The sequence below is a fragment of the Lepidochelys kempii genome, chromosome 2 (genome assembly GCF_965140265.1).
Source record: "Lepidochelys kempii isolate rLepKem1 chromosome 2, rLepKem1.hap2, whole genome shotgun sequence".
NCBI classification, from domain to species: domain Eukaryota; kingdom Metazoa; phylum Chordata; order Testudines; family Cheloniidae; genus Lepidochelys; species Lepidochelys kempii.
In genome coordinates, this window is record NC_133257.1 from 183,500,958 (window position 1) to 183,523,812 (window position 22,855).

A 22,855-nucleotide genomic window follows, 5' to 3' on the forward strand; every position below is an offset into this window, starting at 1 on the left:
TTTTTTACGGGTGGGTACCTGACTAGTAGGAACAACCATGAGAACACCCAGTTTTTACACTGACCATCTGTTTTGTGTCACATTCTTTAGGTACTTAGTTCTATTTGTTTGAACTATATCGAACGTAATTGTCTGTGATGCACTATGAGACATTTTGTATGAATTAAGTTGTAAATAACTGTTACCACATAATATAGCGAAAACATTATTGTGTACGATTATCTCATTCTCCAACAAGGATTTTTAATCTTAACAGCACCTCCGAACAGGCTAGGTTTGAATTAAAAGCACTTACCAAAAGAAAACATGCAGATTAAAAGATCAGCTACCCCAACTAGTTCATATTCTACCAACTTTGGAAAAAGAACGTTGACACTAAAAATTCAATAATACATACCAGTCTAAATTACAAATGTTGCACTTTTAGGAAACTTCTTTGCTGATAGCAGTGTGCTTTGTAATAGTTAAGGTTTCAAAGTTGATGGCTCTTATGAGGTTCTAATTTTTGGTATTAGAGCAAACTCACAGGTTATAACAAAGGAGAAAATTACAAATATGGGTACTGAACTTATACTGTACATGCAAGAGCCGTTTGGATTCAATTTTAGGATCTATGGAATCGATTGTTCACTTTTATGCTCGTGTAACTTCACCTCAGTCACTGATATTCCACCAGAGTAAAGCTGGGGTAATGAAATACAGAATCAGGACACAAGCACACACTAAAATCTTTAGCCAAATTTTCACAACCATGGGGAAAAATGGGGGTGGTGTAGAAGCTGGCCTACTTCTGTCTGGTGCTGTCCTTCTGTGGGGTAGACCTATAGGAGCTCTCTTCTTACAAGAGAAGCCTGTCATTAGTTAGTGGGTATCCCACACTGTCCCACCCTGTTATGTGGTGTTAGCTATAATGGCTAGCTGGCATCCCTTGTGGCCACTGTTAGAGATGGCCAAAAAAATGTGTCTTCAATGGGATCTGCATGGTAGGTCTAGATAATACAAGATATTTCTTCCAACCCTAACCACAAGTCTATTTACTTTCATCTTTTCCAATGCTAGCCATGACCTCCATGAGTTACAGATAAGCATTTGGTACTAGCTTAAATGCAGTGCATGCTTTCAAAAATTATTTATAAAAACAAATGGGCTTTGTTATACCATTTTGAATGATCTGGAATTATTTACAAAAGTTTTGGAGATCTCAATAATCTTAAATAAGGGTTTTTTCTCCATCCTTTTCATCATCTTCCACAATCACTGTCTGCTTTTCTTCTTTAAGCATGTTAGTACCTTAAACAGGAAAAAAATATTAAAACAAAACAAAACAAACAATACTAGTCATGTTAACATATTCATTGTTTACAAGGGCCTAATTTTCTATCCTTTCCAATTGTTTTGACACTAGCATAGCTCTGCTGATTTCAGTGGAGTTGCTTCTGATTAAATTTGGATAATCAGGCCCCTAATATTTAGTAAACCTGAAACTCATGTCTGTATTTGCACTTTGTAATTAAAATTATTGGACATTCTCACACACTGCTGATACCTGCTCAAATAACTAGCACATTGTGGTTTATTCTCGGAAATCTACTGGACTGTTTATTACTTAGATTTTGCAAATGCAGGTTCCAGAATGGGCAAATGTTGAAAGACTTAACAGCCAGCTCCCACACATCCAATATCATCCCCACTGAAACAAATCTAATGGCAACATGTTGCAAATGTAAATACAAATATGAACTTGGATCAATGCTGAACAGGCTCCCATGCATTACTAAAGACATTGTATCAGCACAAGCAATACTGAACTTCGTGAATTGAACATGCATCAAAGAAGATCTGTCTAAATAATACTAAGGATAATTAAGAAAACCAAACACCTATTGCCAAGGCCCTGGAGAACTGTACAGCATAATACAGAGAGGAAGGATGATCTTGTGGTTAAAGCACAGGACTGGGATTCAAGAGATTTGGGTTCAATGAGCCACAGAACTCCTATGTGACCTATCATTTAATGTGTCTGCCCCTGTTTGTGAGCTCCCACCTTTTGTCTGTCTAGTGTGTTTCGAATGTAAGAACCTAGTGCCTAGAACAAGGAAGCCCCACTACTGACTGGGGCCTCTATGCACTACAGTGATGCAAATAAGTAAAAAAATATAATTAAAAAATGATGCCCCTAAAATGAAATGTTAAAATCAACCAATGGGATCCAACAGGCAAAGGTTCTACTCAATCCTTATTTGAGCTGAACTGGTTTGTTTTGCCCGTTCCTATTAAAAAAAACAATTAACAGCCTCCGCAGTATGTTTTATTTCTACTGTCTTTAGCATGGTGGCTAAAATATTCCATGAACAGGGTGAGGGAAACCCGGACTTGAAGCCAAGCAAATCGCTTTAAGTCAGTCGCCTCCTGTTTTGCTGTCAGTGCACTCCAACGTGCCAAGTTGTTCTGTCAAACCAACACATCTTCTTTCTTTCTGTGTTGAAAGTCCTCTCATAATGAAGCAGTTCATGAAGTCTGAAAATAGAGCAAAGGAAGCCATGTCCCACACAGGAAGGCTTTCTTCAATTCTGGACTCTCTTCTAGAGGTGAGGAATTAAGGACAGAGATGACTGACCTAAATTACTATTTTGAATTCAGGTCTGGTTTTCTTTGTATGGGGTTTTTTACCAATTAGCTGATTTTACTGGGGGAGGGAAACCATTTCAAAGGCTTGGATGACACTTCAAAGGTAAGTCTGAAACACAATGGTGTGTCCTTCAAACAGCCATTGAGTGGCTGTTACTGGAAACTGGTAACAGGGATGCTATTTTAAGGTGATGGAGCCAGAGAAATGTTCCACACCCAGGTTTCAACTCAGCCCCCTAGCAAACAAATTTCCACAGAGCAAAAATACAGACATTGATTTTTATCCCTTTATCTCTGCATCTTTTCCAAAATGCTCCATGCCTGCAATGGAGGCTTATAATGTATAGCAAACAAAACTAAAGTTTAGAGCTATGATCTATAATCCTATCTCCAATGCTTCTTGGTTCTTATCTGAGTTACCAAATAATGAGGAAAAAGCAAATGGGCTCCTAGCCAGACTCTAGGAGCATCAAAATTACCCCCTGCTTGAAGTAATTCCACCTGCCACAGCTAATTTTAGCAGAAATTGTCTTCAAGGACCAGGGAGCTAGGCACAGCTGGAGGGCAGCAACAGAAATCAGCAGCCCAGCTATAAGGGGGAGTTGTCATTCAATAATAGTAAATCACATGCTCATCAGAATAGAGTGTAGTGGCGACTGAGAGTGGTCACAAGATATAATCCTGGCAGGATTCCTGAAGCTGGTGCAGTGTGGTATGTAGATCAAAAGCAAAAGCTAGTGTGGTCTAGATTGAATGTGCAGAGCAGTGGGATTAGTAACACCTGTGTGCTAATCTTGGCTCTGCTTACTGATTTAGTGTCTGGGCAGTTCACTGAGCCTCTCTGCCTCAGCTTTCCCATCTGTAAAATGGGCATCATAACATTCAGCATAGCTTCATAGAGATGTTTTAAGAATTAATAGATTATCTATCATTAATGTCTGCCAGCAGCTTTGAATTATAAAGCAGTGTCTAAATAAATAAAGTAGGAGTAGTAGTTTGCAATAGAACCTAGTGCTGATGAGAAATCTGTAGCCCAACACTAGGCTATCAAAGGCTTCAGACTCTAAGGTCCATGTCAGAGCTGTGCTGAGTACAGTTTATCAAGGGCAGGTAGAGGATCTGTTGCCAGTGTGGTCCTTGGTGCCCCTTAGAGCTTCCTCTGGGTGACTCTAGGTTATATTTAACTGTCTATCAATCACAGGGCAATTCCTGTCATACTGAGGCTGGAGAGGGGATGGTGTAGAGCTGCTTTGCTGGTGCTACAACATGCAGAGACTTCCTCGGTGTAAGGGAAATCCTGAGGGAGTCAGTTAAACTGGCTTAGCAAAGGAGAGGAAGAGGGCTTGAAAGTGTGGTTTTCTAATGATCTCAGATATCCACTTGTCAGGAACAGCTTTGCCATGTTCTCCCAAATAGTTACATTCTTGTCAAACCCTACATTTGCAGAGGGCTCTTCAGAAATTAAGTTATTTGAATATGCTGCTAAGTGAGGCTAGTAATAAAAGGTGTTTCAAATCTGATGCTGATCATTTACAGTCAGGGCGGAGGAGGAAGCTATATTAGAATTGTGGTTACATTGGCCCAGATCCTTGAAGGTACTGAGGTGTCAAACTCCCACTGATGGAGATCGGGGCCATTTCCCCTCCTTTATTCCATCAGAAGTCCAAGATGTGGGATGATTTGATTTTTTTGCCATTCAAATAGCTTTTGTTTTTCTAAAGTGATCTGTCTATAGATGTCACATGCTTGCATTTGAAAAACAACAACTAATGGGGCAAGTTTTGTACCTGTTAATTATTTTTTAATGTCACTTACTAATGATGAACTTACATTTATCCATAGCATACTGGGGAAAAGAGAGATTTTTAAATGCAAGCATTGCTCCAGTAAGATTTGCATCTTGAATGCCACCGTAATTTATCAAATACTTTGGGTTACTTATTGCAACACACATGATCCCCTATCCATGAGTAGATTGGCTGCACATGTATCTCTAACTACAAGGTTAAGATAAAATGAGGCAGGAATGGCAAATTTACTGGGACTCAGAATCCCTTTGAATGCATCTCCTATTCTGGAGAGGAAGGGTGATCTTCTGCTTTAGGGCACGAGACTGGGACTCAGGAGACTGGGTTGAATTTCCAGCTCTGCCAGTGACTTCCTATGTGACCTCAGGCAAGTCATTTAATCTCTCTCTGACTCAGTTCCTCATCTGTAACATGGAGGTAAGAATATTTCCTTTCCCCCTTTCCTCTTCACGTTTACCAGTCTTGTTCATGTAGCTTGTAAAGTCCTTGAGGCAGGGACTCTCTCACAGTACATAGGACAATTGGCCCCTGATCTTCATTGGGATGTTTTGATGTATTAGAAGTAATAATTCTGGACATTATTGTGTTTTTGCATAGCTTGCTGGTATTGATAGTTGTGCTCTAGACTGAGCACTGGAGAGAGAACCAGGAGTCCTATTCTGTCTTTGGGGACTCGCTGTAGCCTTGGGCAAGACTCTTACCCTCTGTGTGCCTCGGTTTCCAATCTGTAAATACTTGTGTACCTCATGGAGTGTTCTGAAGATTAGTCCATGTTTGTTAAGTGTTTGGAAGATGTAAAGTAGTATGGACTTGATTCTGTCCCCCTCATTCCAGGAGCAATCCCATTGATTTCAGGGAGAGGTCATGCCTGACTAATCTAATCGCCTTTTATGATGAGATTACTGGTTCTGTGGATGAAGGGAAAGCAGTGGATGTATTGTTTCTTGACTTTAGCAAAGCTTTTGACACGGTCTCCCACAGTATTCTTGTCAGCAAGTTAAGGAAGTATGGGCTGGATGAATGCACTATAAGGTGGGTAGAAAGCTGGCTAGATTGTCGGGCTCAACGGGTAGTGATCAATGGCTCCATGTCTAGTTGGCAGCCGGTATCAAGTGGAGTGCCCCAAGGGTCGGTCCTGGGGCCGGTTTTGTTCAATATCTTCATAAATGATCTGGAGGATGGTGTGGATTGCACTCTCAGCAAATTTGCGGATGATACTAAACTGGGAGGAGTGGTAGATACGCTGGAGGGGAGGGATAGGATACAGAAGGACCTAGACAAATTGGAGGATTGGGCCAAAAGAAATCGGATGAGGTTCAATAAGGATACGTGCAGGGTCCTGCACTTAGGACGGAAGAACCCAATGCACAGCTACAGACTAGGGACCGAATGGCTAGGCAGCAGTTCTGTGGAAAAGGACGTAGGGGTGACAGTGGACGAGAAGCTGGATATGAGTCAGCAGTGTGCCCTTGTTGCCAAGAAGGCCAATGGCATTTTGGGATGTATAAGTAGGGGCATAGCGAGCAGATCGAGGGACGTGATCGTTCCCCTCTATTCGACATTGGTGAGGCCTCATCTGGAGTACTGTGTCCAGTTTTGGGCCCCACACTACAAGAAGGATGTGGATAAATTGGAGAGAGTCCAGCGAAGGGCAACAAAAATGATTAGGGGTCTGGAACACATGACTTATGAGGAGAGGCTGAGGGAGCTGGGATTGTTTAGCCTGCAGAAGAGAAGAATGAGGGGGGATTTGATAGCTGCTTTCAACTACCTGAAAGGGGGTTCCAAAGGGGATGGCTCTAGACTGTTCTCAATGGTAGCAGATGACAGAATGAGGAGTAATGGTCTCAAGTTGCAGTGGGGGAGGTTTAGGTTGGATATTAGGAAAAACTTTTTCACTAAGAGGGTGGTGAAACACTGGAATGTGTTACCTAGGGAGGTGGTAGAATCTCCTTCCTTAGAGGTTTTTAAGGTCAGGCTTGACAAAGCCCTGGCTGGGATGATTTAACTGGGAATTGGTCCTGCTTCAAGCAGGGGGTTGGACTAGATGACCTTCTGGGGTCCCTTCCAGCCCTGATATTCTATGATTCTATGATTAAGTGTGACGGAGACAGTCCCTGGAGAGTCTCTGGCCACCCAAAAGTGGATAGGTCTGATCTCGAGTGATCAAGGACAGCTAATCAAAAATGGAGGGAGGCGCCAAGGGGCGACATTTTCAGCTCTGTCTATGGGAGAAATGTTTGTGAAGACAGCTTTTAAAATATTGGTTAATTAAGCTAAAATAGGTAGTGTTGGTTTGTAGTTTTGGTAATGCTTGAAGCGTTGGCCTTTAGTAGCAACTAGGGAGGAAAATAAAAACTCAAACTGGAACACCCAACAGTGCAAGTTATTGAGAGAGCACTGAACATGGAGTGTGCTACATAGGCCGCACATCCAGCAACTGCAATAATAGAGGAGTAGGGACAGAAAGGCCCTTTTATGTTTATTTGCTGCAAATAACCCTGCTGGGGCATCTCGGGTTTGAGCCTATAATTGAGATTTTGGTTTGCTCAGCTGTTCTACAAGACCTCATTTTATTTATTCTCTCCTTGCTGCCTTACCCTAAAAGTAAATAAATTGTAAATACTGGACTAGTCCACAGCAAGTCACTCTCTTCCTGCAAGCCATGCACCACTGCAGCCTACGTCTAAATATCAGCTTTCTGTCCTCCAGTATCCAGCCTGAAAAGAAAATATGATTCTTTGAAAGGGGAGACATTCAAACCCAGGCACACAAGCCACTCCACCCGTGTCACACGCACAGAATATGCCATAGGGATGATAAGATGGGACATGAGGAGAACTGTACGCATAGAGAGGCAGCTGGGATGGTAATGCTGTATCTAGGGAGAGGCAGTAATGAGCAGGCCACTGGGATTGAATTCATAGGGGATTAAGGTGGCCTGCTCATTCACCACTTTGTTAGTCCAGTTTCATGAAATGAAAATCAGCTGAGTCCTGCTGACGTAAAACGTCAGTACTAAATCAAGCCTGAGGTGTGTGTCATTTTTTATCAGCGGCCACATTCCTTAGAAATTGGACACATGCACTGATTTTTGTTACAGAGCTTAAAGCCACTGCATTTTTCTTTGTTTTACTTTATTCCCTTTTGGTGTTTCTTGGCTGGCAAATCCTCTGGAGATTATAATAAAATAAAATCCTCTACTACTCTAACTTCCATTAACTTCCTCTATCCTTTGCAAAGTCTATCAGAATGAAAAAAGTACTGGGGGTAGAAACGGTAAAGATCTTTGAACAGCCACTAGGGGCCCTCTTTCTCACTTAAATGCTCGCTAGAGATTGTGAATGCTAGAGAGGTACATGTTAAACTAAATGAATTTGGATGACAAATGTTAAGTCAGCCGTAGCTGCATCCTGCTATAGCAGAGATTATATTTAATATAGTGCTCATAAAAAGAAGTACATTGCTGTTTACTAAAAACAGGAACAAAATATTTTCAGTTTCACTTTAACGCCTTCATCTCTGCCATGCTCTGTGGATTCCTGCCACCAAATACCTGCCACTTACATAGCAATTTATGGGGGGAGGTTTCTGCTGCCCCATACATAGAGGGGATTCAAAGGTACTGCAAGTGGTCAGGGGAGATATCCACAGCATAGGAACAGTGTAGAGCTGACAAAATTGGTTCCACACGATCCGCCTTCCAAGGCATGGCTGAGAGGGTGAGTCGGGGTGGAGCTAAAGGTACAGGACAGAGTCAGATTCTATATTTTCAAGCTAGGATAGAGACAGGTTAATAATTTATTACAAATGGTTTGACAAGCTGTACCTCTGTTTCTGCTCTCAAAATGACTGCGAAGAGACGGCTTTTTCTTCAGATTTGTTGTTGTTTGAAATTTTTTGCCAAATAATTTGTCCCAGTAATTTTTGGTCTGTATCTCTTGCTTATGAATAGTTCATTTCAAGTGCTTGACAGTCAACATTTGAAAATGAAACAGCTGCAATTGGAGAGATCACCTGGGCCCAGGTCCTCAAAGATGCCTCTAATGATTCCAATATTTACTTAAAATTGATTTCCCCTACCTCCCAGGCACGTTCACTAGAGTATTTGAATGAAAGGAACAAAAAAAAGTGCAAGCAAATTTGTTTGAAAATTCAGTTTAGGCCTTGATCCTGCAAGTCAGTCAACACTAGATTTTAATGGGGTGGCACAAGTGCTAAGGTCTGATTGTGCAGAGCCCTGTTTACAAGTAAGGACAATTAACTTTTGGGGGTATAACAAAGGGATGCGGAGATGTACCCTCATTCCAGCAGGAGAGTGAGTTTGTGTGTGTGTGTGGGGGGAGGGTGAGAAAACCTGGATTTGTGCTGGAAATGGCCCAACTTGATTATCATACACATTGTAAGGAGAGTGATCACTTTAGATAAGCTATTACCAGCAGGAGAGTGGGGTGGAAGGAGGTATTGTTTCATGGTCTCTGTGTATATAATGTCTTCTGCAGTTTCCAGAGTATGCATCCGATGAAGTGAGCTGTAGCTCACGAAAGCTCATGCTCAAATAAATTGGTTAGTCTCTAAGGTGCCACAAGTACTCCTTTTCTTTTTGCGAATACAGACTAACACGGCTGTTACTCTGAAACCCTCATTCCTTCAACCTGTGAGGACAATATGCCAGTGGGCTTGATCTGATGAGAAGAAGTCTTAGCCAAACTGGAGAAAACCCTGGAGAAAGAACTTTGGGTAAGCTATCTTTAGGAGGTGGAGGAATACTTAGTTAGTTAAGCTTAGTCGCTAGAATGCGTGTTATGATTTTGTTTTATCTGTAACCATTTGTTTCCCTTATTCTCACTCTCTATCACTTGAATCTCTGTTCTTTGATAATAAATTTATTCTTGTTCCCACTAATCTAATCTATCTAAATGCTGTCTGTTAAGTAAAGCAGGGACTCTGAGCTGATGCTTACAAGATGCTGTGTGCTATTCCTTTGGGAACAGCAGATCTAGTTCTGTGCGTGTTCAAAGGAATAGGGCATGCTTGCAGGACTCGGGGATTGGTGTGTGCCTGTCACTGCTTCTACAGATAGTGAGGCCTGGAAAGCAGCGGTTGTGCTGCCAGAGGCTGGTGGTTTCAGGGAGCTGACCCAGAGCAGGCACAGACAAGACTTCCTCACGCAAAGGGCTGGTGCCTCCTAACCTTGGGTGCCCCGGGAAGCATCACACATTTAGGTGCCTAACTTGTTTAGACAATTCTGTAAATTCCAGGTGATGCCTATCTATAACTTTAGGCATTGAGATACCATTGGAAATCTGGCCCAAAGGGCTTATATTTCCTCAGGTCTATTTTTAGTTTTTTTGGGTTTTTTCCCCATCTGTCTGGTAGGAATATTTCTAAGGTGCTTCTTATCATTGTTTCCCTCTATAATTTTCTTTCCTTTACTTTTTTCTGTCTCTCTCTCTGTGTGCCAAGTGTTTCTAAATGTAAGCATGCACTGAAATGCTTTGCTGAATCAGGTCCTTAGGCCTTTTCTTTTCTAGTGCTCCTTACTATCTAGTAAGTGTCCCGCTCCAGTGGTATCTTACTTTATGAACCATTTAACACTAGTTTTGGAGCTGTCCCTCCCTCCCCAGTGATTTGGAAACAGCTGAGACATTGCTTCTTCTGACTGGCAATAGCTCATTCCTCCCTGAACAGTAGTAATATTTGACGCTGATATGATGCTTTACATCTTCAAAGCACTGTGCAAAATTAGCTAATTAAGGCTAACAATGCCTTTGTGGTGCAGGGAGAGTAAGGAGCAGTATCTTTTTTGCAGATCAGGAAACTAAGAAACAAAGACATTAAGGCCACAATGTTCAAATTTGGGTGGCGGAGTCCTTCTGGATGCCTAAGCTAGTTAACTGCTCCATGGCCTCTCCGGCTGCACCACTGCTACAGAAAGGCCCTGAAGCCATTGTTGTCTGGATGGTCACCACTGTCAGATCACCTCAGTGTATGTCATGATCTTCCAGTGAGATAGTCTCATATGCTCGCTTTGCCCCTGCAGCTGGATAAGGGGGCGTCGCTGGGGCCTTCTGACAGTCTCTCACTGTTGTTACAGATGCTTGGAACCACCGGGGGCTGACTATAATTCGAACCCCTTTTTTCCCACCCCAATCCTGCAGCCTGGCAGCAGAGGGGCCACAAGAGCACTTACAGCCACCTCGACATCCCCTTCCTGAAATGTGCTTGGCCACAGTGAGGGATCAGGGCCTAAAAGTCACCCAGGACTGTAGGTGCTCAGCACAACCGATAATCATACCATGCTTAAATTAGATGCCTAGAGATGGATTCAAGTGCCTATATTTAGGCACCCAAATTTTGAAAATTTTGGTCTAAGTGACTTTCTCAAGGCCACATAGTAAGTCAATGGCAGAGCCAGGATAACAAGCCAGGTGTTCTTGCCTCTTAGTCCTGTGCTTTACCTATTAAATCATGCTCCTTTCTGCTTTCACCATTCTCTACATGGGTGAGAGGTGAGGAGAGGACTGATAACAAAATTCTGGTCCCAACAAAAACTGGAAGACTAGATTATTGATAAATGACCCACAAGGGGCTTGGATGAGTTCACATGAGTACTCACCTTTACCCGTTATGTTTGGAGCTGTACAAACACAGAACAAAGAAACTGCTCCTGCCCCCCAAAGAGCTTACAATCTAAGTGGTCAAAATTCAAACCAAATGGTGGGCAAAGATTTGGGTCTGTTCTTTTTTTAATTTGAACTCTGAACTCATTCTTTGTTCTCATCAGGGGTAAGTCAAAAGAGATCTCCCTTTCTCCATTTCTTTCAGATTGTAAGCTCTTCAGAACACGGACTGAGTCCTATCTTTGTACAGAACCTAGCACGTTTTGATCACTACTGCAACACAAATAATAACAATAATTCCAATTGGGAATAAGAAAAATAAGTAGATCAAACTAGGTCTGATTAGATAAGTTAAGCAGAGTGGGCAGATCAGTGATGTCCCTTACACCAGAGGGTGTTCCCAGCTAACTGCCCTTTATTTTTTACCTTTGAAAGCTGTGCTAATGCTCTTACCTGGTATAAGGGGTGGGATGTGTATTGCAGGTGTATCTTTTCTCCTGGGTTTTTTCTGTTCCTGATCAGTAAGCTGAGAGACTGAACTCACTTTGCCCGTCTGTGGTTTTTTTGCGATGTCACACCTTTTAATTAAATGTTCTGAAAAGTCTGAGAGCATGCCTGCAGGGAACCATACACAATAAATATTACTTAAGCCTCATCTACACTGATAAAAATTGCACTCATCTAACTTAATATACTCAGGGTATGCTTACAGTACAGTGGCACAACTATGGTGCTGGAGTGGGCCACTGTAGTGCCGTAGTGTAGACACTTGCTACAGTGAGGGAAGAGCTTTTTCCATCTATGTAGTTAATCCATCTCCTTAAGAGGCGGTAGCTAGGTTGACGGAAGAATTCTTCTGTCAACCTAGTTGGGTCCACAGGGGGTTCTAGTTGGCTTAACTACATGTCTCAGGGGTGTGAATTTTTCATACATTTCAACACTGAGTGCTTTTGAGAATCCTATTCTCCCTCCCTGCCATAGGTAGGCACACAAAGATGTAGGAGAATTGAGGGCAGAAATATTTTTATTCAATTCCTAGTGAATACAAGTAAACCAGGAAACAACAGAGGTTTGTCAGATTTCAGTATTACTAAGCTGTGTTACCTGGTATAGGTGGTGGGGTGTGTAATGCAGGTGTATCTTTTCTCCTCGGCTTTTTCTGTTCCAGCTCGCTGTTCTGGGAAGCCTGGATATTTTTACCCTTTCTTGGTTTCTTTTTGAGGTCACAATTCTTAATCAACTGTTCTGAAAGGTCATCTGCGTGGGGGGGAAAAAAATACCTAGCTGATAGAAAATTATGAATCTCAGAATTAAACGAAGGGCTCGCTTTAATAACAATACTTCCACCCTAGTTGGTTAAAACACAAAGTATATTCACCTCTGTACAGAAGGCCATCACAAAGGCCTTAATACCACTAAAAACAGGGCATAAGTGAGATTTAAGTGCCTTATGCTGGCCTTAGAGAATTAAACCTCACAGTGAAGAAGGGAAGAATTATACCCATATTATAGAGTGACACAGATGTTAAAGCTTATATTTTCATTCTTAGATGCCATATTTAGACACCTAAATAATAGGACTAATTTTAAGAGGTCCTCTGAAACCACAGCTCCCATTGACTTTGGTGGAGTTACTCTGGATTTGCACCAGTGTATATTGAAGCAGGACTTGACTCATCAGGTAGTCTAGGTACATTCTAGACAGTTATCCAAATTTCTGGATGCGTAGTCAAGCTCAACAAATTGAGTCTTTTGAGGTTGACCCATCACTAATAATATCACACAAACCAGAGATTTGGTTTTTAAATTTGGCTTTGGTTGGGTTTGTCAGCTTTGCTTTTCATTTGGAAACTTTGCTTAACAAAAGGGGCCTGATTCTGATTTCACTTCCTAGATTTCACACCATCGTACTTCCATGGACTAGTGAAAGGAAGGATGAATGACTTTATGATTAAGGCACTGCACTGGTACTCAGAAGTTTTGGATTCAATGCACAGCTGTGCCACAGACTTCCCATGTGATCTTGAGTAAAATAATTTATTCCTGTGTGCCTCAGTTCCACACCAGTAAAATGGGGATAATAATGCTTCCTTTCTCCCATCTTTTGTCTGTTTTGTCTATTTAGATGGTAAGTTCTTCAGAAGAGAGACATTTTTTATTTTGTGTTTATAAAGCCCCTACCATAAAAGAACCCTGAACTGGGTTGGGAACTCAGATGCGTCCAGTGTGAAATCACACTCAAGACTCAGATATCTTGGTTGTGTGTGAGTAAAGCAGGCTTGCAAAATTATCCTTGCCTGGGACAAATAAAATATCATTTGTATTTCATTATTATCACCAGTGTATGGGTAGGCAAGTAGATTTTTGTGCCTGGGTTAGCAAATCTTCATGACAATTTTGGAAGGCTGGAATAAAGTAATGACATGTGAAGCAAAGGCGAATATGCAAAATACAAAAATATGCAAAAGGCACATCTATCAAAGTCTTGAAAGCCTCATATTTAGAAGCATGTATGAGCAGAGATGCCTCTGGTACTCCAAGAGCAAAAGTTATATAAAAAGTCAGCTCTAGAAAGGACATGGATTGACAATAAAGGGAAAAAAAATAAAATTCTGTGCAAATATAGGCAAAAGGAAAATTTAAAATCTTTTACTGAAATTGCACATAGAAAGTGGGTGTAGTAAAGGCTCAGATATATCTTAGCTTCCAGTTTATTATTGTATAATGGATAAAAGCACTTCTCTTTCTCTGTCTCGAAAAGGAACAATGACTCTTTCTCCTTTCCACTCTTTAATTAATTTCCTTCTCGAGCTTCAGCTAATATTATGTGCAGGAAAGACACCCTTTGCCTGTCCATCTGGCAACAGATGTGTTACCAGAAGGCACAGTCTATCGGGTTTCACGAGGGCTCAGTTGTATCTCTTGGAAAGAAAAAGCCAATGGACAGTACTTAATGATGTAAAGAAGACACCTCTCCAATTACAAGTCACTGATATCACCATAAAAAGAAAGGGAGTACTTGTGGCACCTTAGAGACTAACATCACCATAATAACACTTACCTAAACGGTTGCAGTGTGAGTCTCGCTTGTCCAATCTGTCTTCTGGGATATCAAGTGGTTGCACATATTCAGTTGACATCATTGAAAAGTTTTTCTTTCTTGAAGCTACAACAACAAAAAGCAGCACATAATAAAACAGATATATTTATATTCTGTCCAATCAGTTCCTTCCAACCAGCCCTGGGAAGTTCCTGTTTTCAAAATGATTTTTGCCATACAGCCACTGCTGGCCTGGTTGTTCTTGGAGTGCTTGTGAGCTGTATGGGCTAACTGCCTTCTGACCCCGACTCCCCACTCCCACTGATGAATGCAAAGCTGCAGATTCTAAAGCAACATCTGCCAGCCTAAAAAGGAGCAGGCCAGATGGGAGGGTTTTTAACAATTAGTTTTGAAGGAATCTATTTAAAAGGGCACAGTGAACTTGAAATCTAATTGTAAGTTAAAAATAGTTCCAGGTTCTATACCAGTCTCTGAGTCCCCCTGCTATTTGTTTTTGGTGTTAATGCTATTTATTCAGAGCAGTGGTTCTCAACCAGGGGTACGTGTACCAGTGTTCCCTCTCATTCTGCACATGGATGAGAAAAATTAATTTTGTTATGTGCACCAATATGGAGGTGATGTGTGGTGGGGGTGGGGCTGAGGGGTTTGGAGTGTGGGAGGGGACTCAGGGCTGGGGCAGAGGGTTGGGGTGCAGGGGGGTGAGGGTTCTGACTGGGGGTGCTGACTCTGGGGTGGGGCTGGGGATGAGAGCTTTGGGGTGCAGGCTGCCCAGGGCTGCGGCAGGGAGAGAGAACTCCCCACAGCCCTCTCTCCCCACAACAGCATCTGGGCTGGGGGAGAGGCGTCTTGCCCCACCGCAGCCCCAGGCTGAGGGTGAAAGGCCTCTCTCCTCACTGCGCCACAGCCCCAGGGCTGGGGAGTTGCCGCAGCCCTGCATGCCCCAAGCTTCCCCATCACCACTCCCCACTTCACCCCCTACCTCACCCCATGCCCAAGTGCAGTGTGCATGCCTGCACGGCCGTTGGTGGACGGACCCTAGATGTGTACCCCTGGGGGTAAGCAGGGGTCTTCCAGGGGGTACATCAACTCGTCTAGATATTTGCCTAGTTTTACAACAGGCTACATAAAAAGCACTAGCAAAGTCAGTACAAACTAAAATTTCATACAGACAATGACTTGTTTATACTGCTCTATATACTATACACTGAAATGTAAGTACAATATTTCTATTCAAATTCATTTATTTTATAATTATATGGTAAAAATGAGAATGTAAGCCATTTTTCAGTAATACTATGCTGTGACCCTTTTTGTATTTTTATGTCTGATTTTGTTAGCAAGCAGTTTTTAAGTGAGGTGTAAGTGGGGGTACAGAAGACAAATCAGACTCCTTAAAGGGATACAGTAGTCTGGAAAGGTTGAGAGCCATTAATTTAAAGCACTCATGCAAGGACCCGAGCACCACTGTGGTAGGCACTGTAAATACTTATTATTTTGTGGGGGAGGAAGGTTGGTGGTTTTACAACAACATTTTCCTGTTTCTACAAATGATTTTCTCATTCACGTTGCTGCAACAGATCCACACTGACAGGGAAAACTGACTAACAAACAGCCTGTACAGGGGAAACAGTAACACTGACCATAGAGCAGGAAGCGCTGTCAAATGCACAAATTAAGCACAGTGGAAAAATAAACGAAAAACTGTGTGGTGTTTTGTTTTTTTTGTTTTTGTTGCTTCTCTAATCCCTTTCAGCTATAGCCATCTTAGGTGGTGTTTGTAACCACAATAAAAATGTAGAAAGAAGTGTGACCGTTTCAAATCAATGGGGGGCCATTAACTTTTGGCAGGACAGAACTGGAAAACTGGAAACCATACATAATGATTACTATGTGACCCATTCAAACTTCGCACTTCTGGAGAGCCCCCGTGTGGCTACTAGTGATGAGGTTGACCCTTCAACCTTTTGAGGTTCGCCCATAGCTAGTCTCAATTTTAGAAAGCTGTAAAATCTTCGCAGGCGGCTTTGTGGTATCACAGACCAATAGGTTACTCTAAAAGAGATGAAGTGTAAATTTTTTCAAAGCATCTAGGTGCAATGATACTTAGAACGGAAAGCCATGCACAGTTTATCTGCACATAACTGAAGAATTCTAAATGTGCTTTCACAAAGCAATAACATAAAATTCACCCAAGAAGTGAATTATTGAATAATGTTCAAAAATTCTAGACAAGAAAGATGTGAGGATAATTAATTTCCTTTTTGAAATGGAAGCACATATTTTCTGGAGCTCATATTTTAGCATCTTGAATGCAGCTCTTTTTCAGCTGGCCAACATGCTATGACATTCTGCATTCTCTGCTTGATATCAGTCATCTTTTAAGGAAATTATTGTACATGATGGATTAAGATAGATATGTATGTAGAGATAATGGGCCACATTCATTCTTTGTGCAACTTTAGTGATTTCAGCAGAGTTGTAGGAGGGATTAATCTGGCCCAGTGTGAGACGTTTTCTGCATGAATGCAGAGTTTTGCATAAGAATTAGGTTTGTGCAAGAATTTAGACTGACACTTCTGGGCCGGAAGGGTTACCTAGATTCTCATTCCTTGGGTTAGCAAAGGCTGAAACCGGGCAGGGCTGAGGTGGGTGGGGAGTGGGGCATTCACAGTGCTCTCTTTTAGCTATTAATGAGTTCCAGTTTTGGAGCAGGTTGGCTATTTGTTGCTAATTGTGAAAGCACATGGCATAACATTTTAATGGCTGTCCTTATGGATGGGAAGGATTGGGGAATGGCCGGAGAGACTGAAAAAAACAGTGACTCTGGGTAGATTACTAAAGGCCATCCAGTTCCTCTCGGGATTAGCTCACCAGCTGAGTCACGGCCATGTGATAGTTCAAATCCTTTTGGCCTTCATATGTCCAGGGGATGGAAAGGCAGATGAAGAATACCTGGAACGTCTCACCCGCTAACAGCTTCTTTGGCATCAGTAAATTGCTAAACAGTCCAAGGCGAACACAGCAAAAATGAGGCAATCCTTTTGACCAGGAATTTGACTCACTGGATGACTTTATTAAAACACCTTAAAGTACATATACAGATGTTCCAGATGCATTCTTTTACCACAAAGAAAACATCTACACTTTCTACAAAAAAAAGACAACAAAACCCCCCCACCCTCTTGGCAGTAACTGATTAATTGCCAAAATTGAAAGGTTTTAATGTTATACAGGAACTCCTCACTTAATGTTGTCCCAGTTAACATGGTTTTGTTGTTACGTTGCTGATCAATTAGGGAACATGCTCGTTTAAAGTTGTGCAATGCTCCCTTATAATGTTGTTTGGCAGCCACCTGCTTTCTCCACTGCTTGCAGAAAGAGCAGCCCATTGCAGCTAGCTGGTGGGGGCTTGGAACCAGGGTGGACTGGCAGCCCCCCAGCAGCTCCCCATGTAGCAGCCGCCCAGCAGGCTATCAATTGCCCGGCAGTTCAGCTGTCCCACCCCCCACTACCATGTGCTGCTCCTGCCCTCTGCCTTGGAGCTGCTCCCGGGAGCCTCCTGCTTGCTGTGCTAATGTCAGGGTTGCCCCCCACTTCTGCCCCCCACTCCTTTACCCTATCTCCATAGAGCGTGGGGGGAGGGGAATATGACAGGGCTCAGGACAGAGGGAGCTTGCTGGCAGCAGCTGCTGTCTCAGCTTGCTGATCTACTTAAAAAGGCAATGTACTTAGACTGGGGTCAGCTACTTAAAGGGGCAATGCGCATCTCTCTCTCTCTCTCTCACACTCACACACACTCGGTGTGTGTCTTTGTCTCTCTCTGCCATGCTGTCTCCCCTCCCTCCATTCGTGCTGTCTTCTAGAGTGTGAGGCTACATTAACAACAATGTGTTAACCCTGGGGGGGCTCAGCCGAGTGCGAGTTCATCATTTAGCAGTAAGGCATCCCTGGGAAATATTCCACCCTCTGACTTCACCACCTCAACCAAGCTTCACAATCATCATTGCTGTATACGGTATTAAATTGTTTGTTTAAAACTTATACTGTATATGTGTATGTGTATATATATATATATATATACACAATATAGTCTTTTGTCTGGTGAAAAAAATTTCCGTGGAACCTAACCCCCCCCCCACATTTACATTAATTCTGATGGGGAAATTGGATTAGCTTAACATTGTTTCGCTTAAAGTAGCATTTTTCAGGAACATAACTACAACGTTAAGCGAGAAGTTACTGTATTGAAAATCATCTTCCATTGAAGTTTAGTTCAGTTTTCAATTAGATAAGAGTATTTTACATAGATGGGGCAAAGAAAGCAGTTTTTTAAAATCTAGATTTGGTTTAGCTCAGGTTTTAAGTTTAGGTCATAGGCAGGCTAGGGTTTTGGGTTAGATTCAAGAGAGCTGTTCTCACAGATTTCTGCCTAAATTGATGGGAATCTTGTGAAATTAACACTCCTGGACTAAAATCTCATGAGGAAAACCTGTCTGTTTGAGATTTTTACCACATCTGAAACGAAATGAAAAAAAATAGGCCTTGGTCACATTTTGATTCTGATGTAGGACTAAAACTGTAGAGGTAGCTTTGGATTCATGAAGGAGGGGATGGTGGGTTGTGTGTCAAATATGAAGGCCTCTTTAAATGAAATTTGAAGGTTTGGGGATTTGAGGTTTTATTACTAGCCTATTGCTGCTTTTATTAACGTTATAAAACGTCTTACCGCATAAAGAAAGCTAAAAGTACACCTGTACCTCTTAATAACTGATTAGCAGCAGTTACCTTACAAAATAAGTAATAACTAGGTCATTTGGGGCCGAGCTTTTAAAGACAGTCATGCATGATTGCATATGCCCAATTGCCTTGCCATCTGCCTGAGTGTACAAACAAAATAATGTTTGTGCACAGAGTTGTCTAAGTGGACAACGTGCATATTGAATTCTGCTATTTTCATGCTTAATTGCACAGGCCCACCTTTCAAAATCATGCCCTTAAGTTCCATCACAATTACATATGCTTAAAACTGGTTGAGACTTTCTTTTACTATAACTGCATGAAGATTAAAAAGTTGCATAAGTAATAAATGACTGTTTAGTTGTCAGATGATACACCAGCAGGGCTATTCTTCGCTACGTGACTACAGCTGCAATTGCTATTAACGTTAACAGAAGCTAACCCCTGCTGAAATTGTAGATGACAATAGACCTTAGTGTTTCACATTAAGGGGACGTGATTTATTACAAATTTCTATTGCAAGCTTTCCATGCATAGGGTAGATTTACAAAATATATGTTGAAGCCTTGCAAGCTTTACCAAGGTGCGCCTTCTAATGGCTCAGTAGCGCACACATCTGTCACACAAGCCCCTGGATGGTCTATTCACCCAGAAGATGGTCTGAGCCCATAAGTAGTGTGGTCAGCAAGAAAAATAAGAGCAACACCCCCGCATGCAGTCGTTGAAGAGACCTTTGAAAAGTTGGCATGGATGGTGCATAAATAATAGCTGTTGAGAAGACTCTTTTGTTATATGGTGGTAAGTAATGCAGGTTAAATATGAATATTTATGCTGCTAGTTAATAAAAATGTTACCATAGAAATAGTTATAATGCACGGTACTTACATTTCCCCTGGACCCAGTGCACTTAATTAAAAATATACACATGCCAATAATTAATGTGAACTTTTGTATAGTATTTTAAAAGGAAAATGCTATTGACTTATAACCCCAAATATTCTTCTTCCAGTTTTAATTATAATGTTCTGAGGCAAGGACCGGGACTGCTTGTTTAGAGGACTGTGTGCCTGTTATTTTCTTAAAAAGAAAAGGAGGACTTGTGGCACCTTAGAGACTAACCAATTTATTTGAGCATGAGCTTTCGTGAGCTACAGCTCACTTCATCGGATGCATTCAGTGGAAAACCCACTGAATGCATCCGATGAAGTGAGCTGTAGCTCACGAAAGCTCATGCTCAAATAAATTGGTTAGTCTCTAAGGTGCCACAAGTCCTCCTTTTCTTTTTGAGAATACAGACTAACACAGCTGTTACTCTGAAACCTGTTATTTTCTTGTTTATTTTTTCCCTTCTTAGCAATCAAATTTCAATAAAAAGAAAAACAGGGTATGAGAGATTAAAGATCTGGCCCCCTCCTCAGGGGAATAGTGCCTTGGGCCCAATCCTGCTTCCACTGAAGCCAATGGAAAAATCTTCACTGACTTTAATGGGAGCAGAATCAGATCCTCTTATTTTGAGAGGACTGTTTGTGTGAGTAAGGGCCGCCAGCTACAGCCTTATATTTAGAGGTGGGATTGCAAGTGTGCACGAATGTGTTTGTGTGCATGCAAGTGAGCAGTGCTTTTCTAGCTGCTCTTGATGCACTACAGAGCTGCACGTGGTAACTATGAATATTTGATAGGGTGTTGCCCAACGGACATAGCAGTGAAGGGCTGCGCTACTTCAGTGGCAGGACGTGAATCGGACTGTGGGCAGGTCTGCACTTAAAAGGCTGCACGGGTGCGGCTGTGCTGTGCTGCTTAAGTGAAGATGCTCCAACGCTGACGGGAGAGCTTCTCCTGTTGGCGTACTTAGGGCTATTCCACACCGGAATCGCTGCAGCGGCGCAGCTGTACCAACGTAGCCGTAGCGCTGCGAATGCCGACGCTCTCTCCTCTTGGAGAGTACTCTCCCATGGGCAAAATTACTCCCCAAGTGGCAGTAGCTATGTCAGCGAGGGAGCTTCTCCCACCGACCTAGCGCTGTCCACACTACCGCTTACTTCGGTGTAACTTAAGTTGCTCAGGGATGTGAAAAAGCCACCCTCCTGAGTGACGTAAGTTACACTGAAGTAAACGCTTGTGTGTGCAAACCCTATTCCACCTCCCTGAGAGGTGGTAGCTATGTCAATGGGAGACGCCTTCCCACTGTCACTTGGGGGTGTGGATTTTTCTGTAGTGTAGACCTGGCCTGTGACTTCAAGAATCACAAGCTGGTGCTTCTTCACACCAAGGGGGAAATAAGCTGTGCCAGCCTTTTTGCTCGTGCTTCCCCTTCTCTGTCGACTCTGAGGTGGGGTAGGCAGAATTCTAACCCCTGCCTGCCTGTTGGCAGCTTCTCTCCCCTGCCCCCAATCCTTTGGAGGCTCTTACAATGTGGATTGCGCACCTGGGAGAGTGGGGAATCGCCTTAGTCCCCTCTATGGGAAAGCAAGAGGCCTTACGATTGAGCCCTAAAAAAGAGCCAGAGGCTCAGTTCATTCCTGTTTTGCACCTAGTGCAGCCATTTACATTTGTGCAAAGTGGGTGTAAAATGCTACCATTCTGGTACAATAGTGTTTTACACCTACTACGCACTCACTTAGCACAGCTGAAAATGACTATTCCAGGAGCAAGACAGTGGAGAATGGTCCATTCTCCTCTGATCAGAAGTCAAGAGTTGATTTCATTACTAGAGAGTGGGCTCTTTCTTCTATACCCCGATTATATTCTGCCACCTGCACAAGTAAGTCCTCTGGTAGGTTTTTGAATTAAGCACATTAAGATTAGAAAATGTATGCCACACACAAGGAGACTGACAGGTTTTTTTCAAGTGGTCTCAAAGTGAAATTCTTCACTGGCAGTTTGATCACTGTAGTTTTATACCACCTCATCAGAGTAACTTGCCTTTACTTGAGCCCTGATGGCATTATACAAAGTTTCTACTCCAGAGTTATAAGTCTCATTTAACCCTAGGTGGTTGTTTCCAAAAATTCCCACCAGGGTAGTCTGTATTTGTTTTTATAAAGCAAAGCCTCAAAATGTACCATGTCTATGATACATAATACCGCATGTGTTTAAAACCCGGACTGTGCATTCTTTGTCCACCCAGACCTCTGACAAATAACTCTGTGTGTTGCACTGAGCTCACAAAATTGATTTTGAATAGTCTGCCAAATCCATGGAGAGACTCACACACGGGGATTTGGATCAGGCCCTGTAGTAGCAGAAGCTAAACTTGAATTAATGGCTCAAAAGCAGAATAAAATGTCTGAGTTTCTGTTCAAAAAAGTTGCTGTACTTAGAGATTACCGAACATGCCTGATTAATTCCCCGAGGAGCAAGACATACCCGACACATGCCATTTCTTTTTAGTTGGATAAAATCCTAATCTTTCATATTCTGACAATTTGTTCATGAAATAATGCAATTAAAATAAACTGACACATTTGTCTCCATAGCACTTCATCCGCCATTCCAGCTTTCCCGTTCACCACTCAGTCTACCTCCAACTTTCCCCATATGGTATCCTATGTTTACTTCTTCTAAATCGATCCTGTGGAGTACTTGGAGTCCTGAACTTCACTGCGAGCTCAGCATCGGTATAGATAATACAGTCTACAGAAGTGCAACTAGAAAATATCAAATGACTGTAACTAACTTGATCCTGGTGACTACAGACTAACACGGCTGCTGCTCTGAAACCTGGCAAGAAAAAAATGGTTACTCAAGCAAAGGTAAAGTGCATGTGTGCAGACGTACTTACCGACCGGTGAAAGGCTCTGGGATGGGTGTGATACAGGGTCAGCACTCACTGAAGAAGGAACTTTCTTCACTGCGGCTGCTGTGTGCTCCTGCCCTCCTTATCTAGGGAGCAGCCGGGGCTGTTGCTATGGTAATGCTTTGTTTCAAGGGTACTCTGGGGAGAAAGGAAAAAAAAGAATAACCTTTAGCCTGTGCACTTAACAGATTTTTGATGATGT

General features: G+C 42.3%; 1 protein-coding gene across 5 annotated transcripts in view; it reads right to left on the minus strand.

Annotated features, from left to right (window-relative positions):
• Positions 1-222: 222 nt before the first annotated feature.
• The window catches only part of PPP1R17 (protein phosphatase 1 regulatory subunit 17), a 40,039-nt gene continuing 17,406 nt past the window's right edge, over positions 223-22,855 (minus strand). For 2 of the 5 annotated variants that reach the window (XM_073329494.1, XM_073329495.1), the window contains exons 2-6: positions 22,639-22,791; positions 14,121-14,225; positions 12,164-12,343; positions 11,513-11,674; positions 8,008-8,174 (exon numbers count right to left, since the gene is read on the minus strand). In XM_073329494.1, coding sequence (XP_073185595.1) covers positions 8,053-8,174; positions 11,513-11,674; positions 12,164-12,343; positions 14,121-14,202 — 546 coding nt within the window. In that variant the 5' untranslated portion in view covers positions 14,203-14,225; positions 22,639-22,791 and the 3' untranslated portion in view covers positions 8,008-8,052. Of the gene's footprint in view, positions 1,291-8,007; positions 8,175-11,512; positions 11,675-12,163; positions 12,344-14,120; positions 14,226-22,638; positions 22,792-22,855 lie in introns of those variants that run through there. The other 3 variants (XM_073329498.1, XM_073329497.1, XM_073329496.1) reach the window with 3 other exon arrangements.